The sequence below is a fragment of the Lutjanus erythropterus genome, chromosome 12 (genome assembly GCF_056507025.1).
Source record: "Lutjanus erythropterus isolate fLutEry1 chromosome 12, fLutEry1.hap2, whole genome shotgun sequence".
In the NCBI taxonomy this organism is placed as follows: Eukaryota; Metazoa; Chordata; class Actinopteri; order Lutjaniformes; family Lutjanidae; genus Lutjanus; species Lutjanus erythropterus.
Window position 1 is genome coordinate 35,379,956 of NC_139328.1, and position 14,506 is coordinate 35,394,461.

General features: G+C 37.7%; 1 protein-coding gene across 1 annotated transcript; it reads left to right on the forward strand.

Annotated features, from left to right (window-relative positions):
• Window positions 1-1,233: 1,233 nt before the first annotated feature.
• On the forward strand, window positions 1,234-14,226 carry ttpa (tocopherol (alpha) transfer protein). The gene is made up of 5 exons (XM_084733087.1): window positions 1,234-1,505; window positions 5,264-5,417; window positions 11,969-12,162; window positions 13,345-13,455; window positions 13,593-14,226. Exons 1-5 carry the CDS (start codon window positions 1,326-1,328, stop codon window positions 13,839-13,841), a joined length of 888 nt encoding a protein of 295 aa, XP_084589213.1. The 5' UTR covers window positions 1,234-1,325; the 3' UTR covers window positions 13,842-14,226.
• Window positions 14,227-14,506: the final 280 nt, after the last annotated feature.

Below are 14,506 nucleotides of genomic sequence, written 5' to 3' on the forward strand. Positions count from 1 at the left end.
TACATACAAACGCACATGATAACACATGCACACATACAGACATACATTTTTACATATATACACACGTGTGCAACAGCATGTGCATGTGCACATAGACACACACAACCTCAGTGATACATCTACTGCTATTAATACTTCTGGTGATATGGTGGGGACACTAGTTGGCAGCGAGCATCAGGCACACTCAAAATTTCGTTAGAAATTTTTTAGTTAATATCTAAACCTTTTATTTGCATTTTTGTAGCCAATAAGGTGATCTGACCACAAACTGACCAATGAAAACCAGGACATGTGGACGAAAAACAAAACAAAAAAAGGATGTTAATGATTGATCTTTAATTGAGTTTGCATGAAGAATATAACCAGTTAAAAATGTATTCATAGATATTTAATCAATAGTCGTGGCAGTAACTTGCACCTCATCTAACGTTTTTGGTGGTGGAGACATTTTTTGATTAAGGAAGTAAAAACTTAAAATGAGAAAAAAAAGACAAACCAATAGACTACCAATCAAAATGAGGGAAAAACACTTGTTTTGTATCTTATCAATTATTAATGATTAATTGATTGTTAGTGTTTTAACTAGTTAAACCAGAACACACAGCCCTAGTCTGGAGAGGTGACTGTGACGTCATCAGTTAAAAGTAACTATGCCATGACTGCAGTCACAGCAACAAACAAGAACTATTACAAAAAATTATGCAACTATTTTGAGCAGATGTGTTAAAAATGAAGTGGGCAACAGTAAATCGAGCACAAGTGCTAGTTGGCTACTGAAAAAGCATCAGTGAAGCACTGAGTCGTACCAAACGGTGCAGAAAGGTTTGAGAAACACTGTGTCAGAAATCTCAGACAGAAAAATGCTGTCTAGTTGAAGCCCCCAGCAGAGGGAGATGTTGACACAGTTTGGTTGAAGTTTCTTCAGAACAACTTGTTCCTCCTCCAGAAAGTTCCCAGTTTAACAGCTGGTGAATATGATCTATTTTAGGAATTAAAATACAAAATAATGAACAGTAATGGATACCACCTGAACTGAAGCTGTCACAGCGATGACTGAACCTGTTCAACTGCTCCGACTGTGGTCAGTGTGTTCAATCTGTGCTTATCACAAAATCATACACACCTCTCTCTCTCTCTCTCTCTCTCTCTCTCTCTCTCTCTCTCTCACACACACACACACACTCTCTCTCTCTCTCTCTCTCTCTCTCTCTCTCTCTCTCTCTCTCTCTCGTTCCTTTCATTTGCAGTCCCTTCCCTCTGTCTGTTCTCCAGCAGCAGCAGTGTCAGCGGGCCGTCAGTGAAATGTAAGCGGACCTTGGTGCGACATGAACGGGCCTCAGCTCAGTGAACTGCCGGACGACTCGGAGCAGCTCGGGCCGAGTGTGAGCAGCCTGAGGCGGGGAGCGCTGCAGGCCGGAGAGCTGTCCGCGGTCAGGACCTTCTCCGACGGCTTTCTCATCAAGTTTCTGCGGGCCAGAGACTTCGACGTGGAGCTCTCTCTGAAGGTAACATTACAACACAAACTGCCTGCAAGACAAACAAACACGAGTGTACAGTGAGAGTGACAAGTTCAACTTAACTTCAACTTTGTTAAAGTTCATGAAGCTGTTTTCTCTTCACTCTTCTGAAGGACTGCTGCCTGCAGAGTCTGTACACAAGTTACTGCACAGATAGCTTATTGAGTGAACTGTAAGTGTATTACTCATATTTGTTACTTTAGATTATGATTATGATTTTTTGTTTCATCTGGCTTTATTCATTTTTTCAATTTATTAAAAAAAAAAAATTCACTCCATTCTCCATTGGGACAAAGATGTCCTACCAAAAAAAAACTTTGAAAATGATCATTTCTAACACTCTAATTCATTTTCTTTGTGAAAACTTATTCTTTAAGGATTTATATATATGGAATATATTTCAAAATCTAAAACTAACAATACTGATAACACCGGTATATTATTATGTTCTCATTAATCATTTATGTTTTAAAATAGATTTTTTTTTTTTTTTTTTATGAAAATGTTGGACCTTTAAAGTTGTGCCCCACATTTCCATCAACTCCATCAGATTTTTACAAAAACATGATTTAATCAGGTATAAAAAGTTTTAGCTATAATGACCCTTGTCTCACTTCCTGGTTTAAAAATGTGTGAATACTGCTCAAGCACTGGTAAACCTTTTTTTTTTTTTTTTTTACATATTCATTAAAATTATATTGCTATCAGATGTGTCTCAACCATTACGTGTAAGATGAACTATTGTAGAACAGAATTATGGTCTGTGCTCATGACAGTGCAGGATGTTAACATTACTGACACATATGATCAACTTATGTAATATGATGCATTGTCATAGATTATCACAACAGTAGATAAAATACTTAAAGGCTCCCTCTTATGAAAATCACATAACCTTGTTAACGTGTCATTGTGGTGTTTTTCATGTGTTCCAAGACATATTAGGAGTGAACTAAGCAGTGAACGCCATGTCTGAATATTTCTTGAGCGAGGGCAATCTCAAAAAAAAAAACAAGATTCAGTCAGGCTGGGTACATGAGGTCACAAACCCAAGGAATCGATCCTGTTAATTGAGGGAGTCGGGCTGTACATATCATTAGTGGCCTTTGTTGTCTTCCAGTGTCTTACAATAACCCGACAGACCTTTATTAGACCGTCAGAAAAATAACAGAAAATGCACACTTGGATGTGTTTGGTATTTGTGACCAGTACCCCAGTAAACACCGTGTTGGACTTAAAGGGATTTCTAAGCCAGACCAACTACCCAAAACATCCAACACTCCAATCCACAGTGTTCTGACCAAACTATATTCCCATATACAGTGCAGGAAAGCTCCTGTTTCAGTTCTACATTTCCAACAGCTATTGTTATTTAACAGCTTCTTTCTGTAGAGTCACAGGGGTGTATAATAATATCTATGAAGTACCTTATATTGTGTGAGCTGGCTTCTTTCACATATTTACCACATCCTGAGACCATTTTAGACCATCTGTTACCTTCAGTTTCTTCACCAAGGTCCCTTTGTCAAATCAATTTCACATTAAGAGAGACATCGCACAGGAGGGAACTAGTTACTTTATAAAATTGTGAAGCCTCACGGTTTTCCGGTGGTAATTTGAGGTAGTTTATAATTATGTTATCAGCTACATTGTAGGACTTTGACATAATGCAACTTCTTATCTGTAAGTACTTCCACAACTGTACTGTATGACATAAATAAACCATCCTGAAATAAATCACCAGTGCTACATAAACCACAGGAATGACACTGCTTCTAATACACAGTGTTTTTTCCAATACGTATTGCAGGGTTGTGCCACAATGTGGAGTATCTTTGTAAATTATGTTAGTTTAAACATTTTATGGACTTTGATCCACACATCTCTTGAGTGGAGAAGGACTAGGTTTGTAAAATTACTTGTTTGAGATAACGCAACAATAGGATTAAATGGTGACTACAGCTCGTATTTAGTGTCCATCCAGGCTGCTTTATCTCCTGCATCATCCCTGTAATTTCCTATTTTAGCCACTTCAAAATATATGTGGATCAGTCTTGGGTCAGGAAGTCCCAACCCTCCTTTCTCCTTGTGGGCACATAACTTTCTCAGTTTGATCCTGGATCTTTTTCCATTAGACAGAAAATGTTTTATCATGTTGGGGAGCCCTGCGATGAACTGGCGACTTGTCCAGGGTGAACCCCGCCTCTCGCCCGATGTCAGCTGGGATAGACTCCAGCACCCCGCGACCTTTACGGAATAAGCGGTTACAGAAAATGAATGAATGAATGAATATCATGTTATGTCTCTGCATTCTCCTTCCTCTATTTTCATTCATTCTTATTGTCATGTTTTTCTTATTTTTCTGTTCTTGTCTCTTTTACTGTTGTCTCATTTTTAGTTTTAGTGTCTTTTGCTTGTGTTTTAGTTTTACTTCAGTTTTAGCTGAATTTTTTTCTTGCTTCTGTTCAGTCTAATTGTGTTGCATTCTGGTGTTATTTTGCCTCCTGGGCATCCTGCTGTTTTGCTTGTCTGTCAAAGCACTTTATAAACCCTGTTTTTAAAGATGCTATATAAATAAAGTTATTATTATTACTGTTGTATTCCAAACTGTCAGCTGATTTTTTCAGCCTGGTAAATATATTTCTGGCTTAAATGCAGTGTTGACTGTTTTAAGACTGATATACAAATTGAACTGATGAAAACACTTTGGAGCTTTATTTGTTTGTTTGGTTCCCTCTTTTGTTCCCACTCACTGTGTTCAGACATATTAAACCACAGAGCTCAGACAAACAGTCCAGTCTTTGGCTCCCCAGGAGTTGGTTGAGTTGTGTTTTACAAATCCTGTGTTTCAGACACACTTGGACGTGTCAGGTATGAAAAAATCCTCTCTAAAAATTGGGGCTGCACAGTTGTTTGAAATGTTATCTAAATTGCAATATAGCTGTCTGCAATTTTCAAACTGCAGGAGGTGCAATATTTGTTAAAGGCAAAATGTGTCAAAAAACTTTTAAATGAATGAATGTGGTGAGGCAGAGACGTCCTGTCCTACAAATCAGATTCTACAGACTTAAACATCTTCAGATTCCTGCAAAAATATCACACCATAGTCATTTTAACATGATTTCCAATTAAAGTAAGAATAATGATGTAAAAATGATCATTACCTCTAATATTGCAAATCATATCGCAATTGCAATATCAGTCAAAATAATCTTTAAGTGATCGGTTTACATGTTGGTGTATTTATTGTAGTAGTATTGTAAAAAAAATACTGTGTTTTGTTGTTTTATTATTATTAGAATATTCTTTAAGGTTGATTGTAAACTCACTGTAGTGTTTCTTGTCAGTGTCGGTGTACTCACCTCTTCACTCAGACTCCATGTGGAATCGTCCTGTTGAGCTGAACATGAGTTGCTTATTTTGGTTTGAAAGCAGCTGGAGTTCAGCCAACTGGGTCTGAGCTCAGCAGTCTGTACCGCTGACCTGAATCTCTGACACACAAACACACACTGACTCTGACTTTTACCACTCAAATGTTATCACAGCCCAAGAGCCAAGCGTTTGTATTTCCTGTTTGATCTCCAGCAGCCGGAGTGTTTGCTGTGAGGGTTCGGCACCTGCAGATAACAGAGCAGATTCCAGGTTATAAATAAGCACATATCTTCTTAACAACAGTGGTGATGATAGATTCAGTCTAACCCTTCGAATTCCCTGATGTCCCTGAACGTTGCGTGTGTCCTGTGCAGCTCTTACTGAACTACCAGCGGTGGCGGAAGGAGAGTCCTGAGATCAGCACCTGCCTGTCTCCGTCCTCGGTGCTCGGCCTCCTCAACACGTCGTACCATGCTGTCCTCCCACAGCGGGACCACACCGGCAGCAGGGTGCTCATCTACAGGATCGGTCAGTATATGTGTGTGTGTGTGTGTGTGTGTTTAACACTAGATGTAAACATCACAAAGCCATTTATAATTGATTGTTTAGTTTGTAAGATATCATTAAATGGAGAAAAATGTTGATCAGTGTTTCCCCAAAGGTCAAGATGATGTCCTCAAATGTCTCGTTTTATCCACAACTCAAAGACATTTAGTTTACTGTCAGAGAGGAGTAAAGAAAGCAGAAAATATTCACATTTAAGAAGCTGAAATCAGAGAATTTTTACTTTATTTTCTTAAAAATAACTCAAACAAAATAGTTGGCGGTGAATTCAATAATCGATTAATCATTGTCGCTCTAGTCCTAAACAAAACACCACTGTACAAGACTAGCAACAAAGACTTAGATTTGTAAAACTTAATTTTCATCTTGGTTGATTTGGCAAGAGAAGGGCAACCATAGATGATGTTATAGTTGTAAGAGCAACTGATCATTTCCACCCAAACTCTGATCTTCCCTGAACCATAAGCAGCTGTATTCTGTCCCTAAACATACCCAGGTCTTAAACAAAGCCTTGTCACATTATCAAGCAAAATGAGTTTGTACAGTGTGCACAATAAACAAACAGCCTTCTGAACACAATCATTTCCAACAGGACTCCTGAACTCAGATCAAACTGTCACACAGATCAGTGTCGATAAATGAATCAATATTCTGTTACTGCATCACCAGTTTCTGCCTCAAATGTTTTCAGAAACATATTTTATTGACTCTTAGCTGTAATATGATAAAGTTACTCATCAGGCCGCCATGTTGAAAACAGATGAAGGGAAGAGCGAGAGGAACTCTCGTGCACAAACATGCATGCACACATGCACATGCTGCCGTCCCCGCTAAACAGAGAAGACTGAACAACATCAAAGATACAGGAAGTGACATCATTCTCTGCCCAAGAAGCATAACCCACCTGCATAGAGGTGAAAAACCAAAGGTGAAAACCTGACTATGCTTTTGCATGGTCTTGCATGGTTGGTGTGAAAACTGCACTGAAGATCAGTTTAATAAGAATATGAAGATGGATGGAGCTTTATCAATAATGCATTTTAACAAGACAGCTACATAGTAAATTTACAATCATAGGAATATCTGAGACTTGGCTAAATGAAGAACAAACTGCTATGGTTGAAATAGAGGGATATGAGATGTTTTTCATTAACAGGAACCAAAAAGGGGGGGTGCATTATATATTGATAAAAAGTATAAAAGTAATATGGTGAATATAGTATGTCACTTGTTATAAAAAAATGTCATGGAATGTGTCACTGTACGAATAGAGATCTTGCACTGATACATTCAGGGACGAGCTATCAGAGCTGTATGAATAATTGCATAAACAATTAAAAAAAACGCTTTTAGTATGTGGAGATTTCAACATCGACTTGCTAAATCCATTTGAACATGATGCAATTACAGACTTCATCAGCTCAGTATATGGTTTGAGTTTGAGTTTATATCCCTCAATCACACAGCCTGGTAGAATAACAACATGTAGTGCTTCACATATAGACGACAGAGAGGTAGAAAGTGGACTACTCATAAATGACATAACTGACTATTTCCCATACTGGGACCAACAAAGATGTTAAATTTAACAAACTAATCAGACACAAAACAACACATGCAATTAATTCTTTTAAAGAAGATCTAATGAAACAAGACTGGATTAAAGTATATGTGAAAGATGTAAATGAAGCCTCTGACAGATTTTTGTCCATAATATCCACACTGTATGAAAAACACTGTTCTCTTGTTGAGAAAATAGTGAATCAGAAATTTGTTGAAAAGCCATGTATAACCAAAGGTATACAGAAAACATGTAAGACAAAAAAACATCTATTATATAGATATAGAATTTTTAAAGAAAAGAACAAGAGAAGCAGAACACACATACAAGATATATAAAAATGAACTAACAAGTATAATGAGATGCAGCAAAAAGGATTACTACAGTAAATTATTGGAGGAAAACAGAAATAACACTAAAGTGGAAACATTCATGGGAAACATTGAATGACATAATTAAAATGGAACAGGGAAAACAAGGGAATTTAATGACTTTTTGTTTATGTTGTTTGTTTAAGGAATTAGTATTATTATTGTTATTATATCCCTCTTTAAGAATAATGATAATAATTATAATAGTACCTTCTTATTTTGTTTGTTTTTATCATGTTCTGCTTGGTTTTATATATGTAATATTTTATTATCATATATGTTATTTTATGTATGATGTATCTTGAAGTACATTGGGTTTACGTGTGTCGTAAAATGCGCTATATAATAAAGTTGATTTGACTTAAGTTGGCTAATGAGATTACTACGCCTGGTAGTAGAAATGACCTGGAAAGTAAAAATATTCAAATAAAAACCTTGATGTTTATTCAGGGAACAGATGAAAAAGAAGTTATTGATATTGTTAAAAGTTTAAGAGTAAGAGGTCAACAGACTGGAGTGGCATGGTAAACATGGCTACGGTAAAAAACACTTATTGAGTGTGTTGTAAAACCACTGACCTACAGTAAATTTACTGAAAATCTCTATAAACTGGTATATTTCTTTGCAAAATGAAAATATCTAAAGTGATACCTGTGTATAAGGCAGGTGACAGACATTCATTCTCTAATTACAGACCAGTTTCTTTGCTCCCTCAATTCTCTAAAATACTGGAAAAAATATTCTATAAAAGACTTGATGGTTTTATTATAATCCACAAGATACTGTGTGAACAGCAGTCTGGTTTCAGAGCCAATAGAACAACTGCTTTTGCACTTAAGGGATGTGAGGGAATATCAACAGCAATAGAAAATAAAGAATATGCAGTGGGTGTATTCTTGGATCTTAAAAAAGCATTTGATACGGTTGACCATAATTTATTATTGAAGAAACTGCAAAAATGTGGAATAAGAGAAGTCGATTTTCATGGTTAAGAAGTTACTTGGAGAATAGATTTCAGAATGTACAAATAAATAACTGTGATTCACAACTGTTAAAGATTACCTGTGGGGTTCCCCAAGGCTCGGTGCTGGGGACATTGTTGTTTATTTTGTATATTAATAATACATGTGAGATTTCCAATATATTAAAAATTATATTATTTGCAGATAACCCAAATTTATTTTACAGTGGTAAGAATTTAGAACAACTTTTGGATACTGTGGGGAAAGAATTGGAATTGTTGAAGAGATGGTTTGATTCTAATAAACTAACACTGAGTTTAAGTAAAACCAAATTTATAATTTTTGGTAATCGTGTAGCCAGCTAAAACAGCAAGCTTGTGATAAACGGTGTTGAAACTGGAAGAGTATCATAAATTAAGTTTCTTGGAGTTGTAATAGATAATAAATTATGCTGGAAGCCGCACATAAATTATATTAAAGCCAAAATTTTAAAGTCATCTGCAATATTATATAAAGTTAGAGAGCTTCTAAATCAATGTACATCTTATAATGTTTATTTATACTGCCATACATCACCTATTGTGTGGAAGTGTGGGGAAATACATATAAAACAAATATCAATTCAATCCTCACACTTCAGAAGAGAGACATAAGAACTGAGAACAAAACGTCATACAGAGAACCAACCAACAAACAATTATTCATTAAACTAAAGGCTCTGAAATGTGAAGATTTGGTCGAATTTAAAACAGCTCATATTATGTACAGAGCAAAAAAACTCCCTTGAGAGAAACCACTGGTGAAGACTGATGTCAAACTACACTGTATCTCAGTTAAAGGAGTGAGTTTATAGAACAGTTCTTATGAGGACCTGAAAACATGTAGAACACTAACATGTAGAAAACTTTCATCTCCATCCAGCATTGTCTTTGCAGACAGTGAACAAAACTTCTGAAACCCCAAAAGCCAAAAACACCCCCCCCCACCTCTCACTTCTATGGGTGTGTGTTGCCATAGTGACGTAATTTCAGTAGAAGAGCTTCCTCTTCCTCTTCTTTGAGGTTCTTTCAGCCGTTCTCCACTCCAGTTTACTGGTTTCTGATTGTTCTACTTCATGCAGCCGTGTCCTCATGACCTCTCTCTGTGCTGCATGTTATAAGCTCTTGGTTTTGCTTTCAGATTCATTATCATCATAAAATGAGTCAAATCCATCTCTATGATGTGTGAAGTGTTCTGGTCTGATTTTTTTTCTTCCCCTACTTTTAATTTTTAATGGAATAGAAATCCCTTTTGTTTATTTTGCTCCACTCTTTTCATTTTCCTCACGTCTTTGAAAGTAGAATATTGACTCAGACTTCCTTGTTAAACCAGTTTGTCCGCTCCGTCCTTACTCACAATGCCTACATGTGAAGGAACGCACGTGATTGTGACCTCTCTTTCAGTCTTAATGTATTACACATCATTTGAAACTGGTATACTGATACTAGCCAGTGTGGTTAGTGTGTCATTACATACCACAAAAATGCATTTAGTGCATCCTTAAAGCTGCGCTAGTATTTTTTAGTATAAAAAAAAGCTTGCTCTTACTTACAAACCCACGTAAACATATCAACTTACTCATCAGAATCATTTATAGCAACATCACGTAGCTATTTTCAGTGAAAATGAAAACAACTAACTCTGATAAAGCAGACAAGTTAAGAAACTCTCCGGTGAACATCACGGAGCAATTAGCAGCTAAGGAGTCAGATATTCCCCTCAGGAGTTGGTGGAGACCAAACCAGAGCTAAAAGGAGACTCAATATATGACATTACATTCATTAGTTGGACACAAACTCCAAAATGATTTAACATGTTGCTCTCTATCTTCTGAATGTGTAAAGCAGGGTTGTCTAGATCAACTAAGAACTAGACACTGACTGGCACGAGGGTGTCCATTCATTCAAATGGAATGTGGCTGCTCAGCGCATGAACCAAAAATGATTTCTCTTCCTGGTTTACCTGACCGCACATAAGCATCGGTATTTCAAAACTAAAATCTCCTCTAAGCTTCATGGTTTTCGTCATGATTCTTTTTTTTTTTTTTTTTTTTTTTGCATAATATCTGAAAAAATTTCTTGATTGATTGATGACTCAATTTTTATATCACACAGCATACATATAGCTACAGCACATATATACAATATATGTTCTATATTATTTATTGTTTACTACTTGATGATCAGGAATAGTGGAATATGGCACTTCAAAAAGTATTTTATTTACTACTTTTGTAGAATATAACAGTGATGCTGCTGAAATAAAACTCAGACACTAACGTGATATGACTCATAATATACAGTTTCTAGAAGTGTATGATTCAACTTTTTCCCATGATCTAGTGTTAGAAAAGCAAACAAGAATCACAATAAATCATAATATCAAATCACAACACTTGTAGAATTGCAATACTGAAGAATCCCAATACACCTTGATTCAGCTGTATTGTGCAGTAAGTATTGTGATGGTGTCAAACTGGGAGATAAATGTATCACCGCAGTGTTTTACAAACATCACTATAAAGTTATGGGATATGGGAAATGCTTGAGGGAGAGTTTTTGTTGCAGTACTGCAATTGACCACTGAGACTAATTAGCAGCAAGACTGATGCTGGTGCTAAAACTATTTTTTTTCAAAAGGAGGCACAAAAGAGCAGCCAATGACATGAAAGATCACCATTTTTCATTGGTCAGCAAATTTAAATTTGAAATTGAACAACAGTATACTTAAACATATAAATAAATATTAATTTCATAAGACATTTACACAACAAATTCACATGATATATAAAACCTAACCCAACTACAATAAATGAACACTACGCAACAGTTATAGTACTAATAACAGCAAAATACAAAAAAAAAGTCTTACAGGTCCTGACTTCACCATCCTGGGGAAAAAAAAGGTGTCATGTTTGTCACCAGAGGCTTCTCAGATTTTCACACACTTGTTTTTTGGACATCTCGACTGGTGTTGGAATTTATTCAAGTGAAATACAGACGCACTTCAGACATGTATTGCTGTAATGTTAATCAGGCATGTTTGGTGATGTATCTGTAACGTCCACATCCGAGGGCAACTATTTCAATAGACAGCTCAGGCGTGTGGCCCTGAAATGAGGCACCGTAATCTGGGTGGTGAATCGGTCCAGTAGTATTAGTTGTGTGGGAACTGGTGCCACTGGTGCCAGATTTTTAGTACCCAACTAATGATTAGCAATGCTCTATCAAGGTCTTTTAATACATCTGTTGTGAATGTGCAACTGTTTGCTGACACATTCCCTATAACAACTTTATAAGGTGATAATATGTCAATTTCTTTGTGTACAGCTTGCTGCGCTGCCCCCAAGTGGCCAGAAAAACACTTAACACAACTTTAAGGTCTAACATAAAGGTTTTTAGTTGATGCAAGAGGTTAACAGTAATCCCACTGCAGATACTCAGCGCATAGGTTCTGATTTACAGTTCATCACATTCTTCCTGTTGATACCCATTAAAGGTTAAAACCTTTGTAGAGCTACAGACTCACTGTAGGGTTGTAGTCCATGAAAGTACAGTAACATGTCTGACCATCTGTGTGCAGGGCAGTGGAACCCAAAAGACTGGACAGTCTTCCAGGTGTTCAGAGTCAGCCTGATGACATCAGAGATCATCGCCACGGAGACAGAGACGCAGAGGCGGGGCGTGAAGGTCATATTTGACCTGCAGGGGTGGAGTTTAGGCCACGCCCTGCAGATTAACCCATCCCTCGCCAGAAAGATATCCTCTGTACTTTCGGTAGGTCTATGATCCAGCTGCTGATCATGTTGGATTTACTGTGAATACAACTTCTATTATGTGCTATAAAGCTGGACAGTTAAATTTTCGTGTGCTACAGTGCTATGCTTCAAGTGGTTTTCATGAGATGTTAATTGTTATGCAGATGACACCCAATATTTTATAACAGGTTCTAGCTAAAAAAGGAGAACTTAACTCCTTAACCACATTCTGACAGCATATTATACCACAGACAGGAAACTTGGATGTTGTTACAGTAACTTTTCAGTAACATATAAGGAACATAGATAAAACAACACATTACTAAAGCCAGACTCTCTTAAAGATGTACATTAGTTGTCCCTGTGTTGTAGACTGTATGGGCTCTATCTTCCACCTGGCGCAAAAAAAAGGCATGCAGCGCACCAGTCATTGCTATTTGACCGATGCAGTTGTCATTTTCTCGCCCAGCGCCCACTTTGTGTAGGTAGCAAATGCCCCTTTGTCCTCCCATGGGTGTGTTGGTCTAAATATGAGGTGTGGTCAGGCGCATTTTTGGCGCATTGCACCTGACTTTCTTACAGGGGATGGGAGAAGACATTCTGATTGCACTCATTCAAACCTTGTTACGAACCTTTTTCACCTCAGGCCTTGCTTTGTGTCCAGATTGTGCGCTGTTAAAATAACGAAGTGGAGTTGGGCACGCCCTAAATGCTCATGCGCCATGCACCTTAGACCATACACTAACGTTTTGTGTGTTGTCGTCTCTAAACCTTTACCCTTTTTTAACCCCATACCCCCTTTCCTCAAGATGCTCTTACCTTTTGCCAGGACGCCATTGTAGATAAGAATTTGTTCGTATTGACGTGCCTGGTTAATTAAAGGTAAAATAAATAAATAAAAATGCATTTGTTGCACAGTGGCGCAGCTGAGTAGTTGTTAGACCTCCTGTGCGACAGCTAACTGACTAGATTTTATACATATTTCCATTTTCATGTTCATTGTAGCTGTTTTCTACTTGGAAACTACAGGTGAAGGATCTGTCTGGCAGACATGACCTTTAATTGACAATAATGTTTGGGGAAATATTTGAGTTTAAGGTACTGATGCTGTGCAGCATTTGATATTGTTTTATAGATCTGATTGGCTGACCAAGTGGTCAGCTTGTTCAATTACTTTTTGTCCGTGTATGTGTGTGTTCAGGACTCTTTTCCATTGAAAGTCAGAGGAATCCATCTAGTCAATGAGCCGATGTTCTTCCGGCCGGTCTTCGCCATGATTCGTCCCTTCCTGCCGGAGAAGATCAAACAGAGGGTTAGTTGCCTGTTATCACGCACACTGATTACACAATGCAGAGATACACATCTCTGTTCTTACACTCTGTTTTATGCACAAATACAGGTCAGAACTGCCTCTAAACACACTTTTAAAATCCAATTCCCCTGCTGTAGATCCACATGCACGGGGCCGATTTCCACGACACTTTAAGCGACTTCTTCTCAGCGCCTGTCCTGCCTCCAGAATATGGAGGGGAGGGGCCTGACGTAGAAGAGGCGTGTCAGGACTGGACCAATCAGCTGCTGCAGTCAGAGACGCTCCTGGAGCAGATTGCTGCCCACCCAACAGGTGACATCGCCATCACGCTGGATGACTCACTGATCTCAGAGGAGGTGGGGACTGAACCCCCCTCAGACGGATGATGTTTAGAGTTTTGGCCTTTCGGATCACACATACACACAGTTGTTTTGTTTTTTCTTTTTTACTTTGGAATGCTCTCTGGCAGCCATTTTTGAAGTCTTTTCTTGAGTACAAGCTGTGCAAGTTGTTGGCTGCATCAAGAAGGCTAACTGTGCTGCTTTGAAGTATTTCAGCACTGGACTTTGTGTTTACATGATGTTTGCCTGTTAGCTAACTGTTGCCTTTGTTACACTGATCACTGAAATCTGACAAGAGGAAGAACTTTTGTCAGATTTTTGTATCTTCTGACTGAAGGACATGTATTTGCTTTCTTTCCAAGAGTGACATGAAGAGGTCGATGTCAATCAATCAGTTAAGTCTGGGTGTTAAGCGGGACAAGGACTAAGTTTTAGTTTTAAAAAGTTTTAGTCAGGACATAGTTGGCCTAGCTTAGAATAAAACTGCGCTCTTGGAAATAAGGATGTTAATTAGAACCATAAAGGGTTCTTCAGCTTGTCCTCCTAGAAGAATACTTTTTGGTTCCTTGTAAAACCTTTTACCCGAAACCTTTTTCAGAGAGCTCTACCTAGAAACCAACATAAAGGGTTATAACTAGAACCATTTGTGAAAGGATTCACCCAGAACCTTCCACAGAGAACTCTTCTATGGGCTAATGGTTCCACCCAGA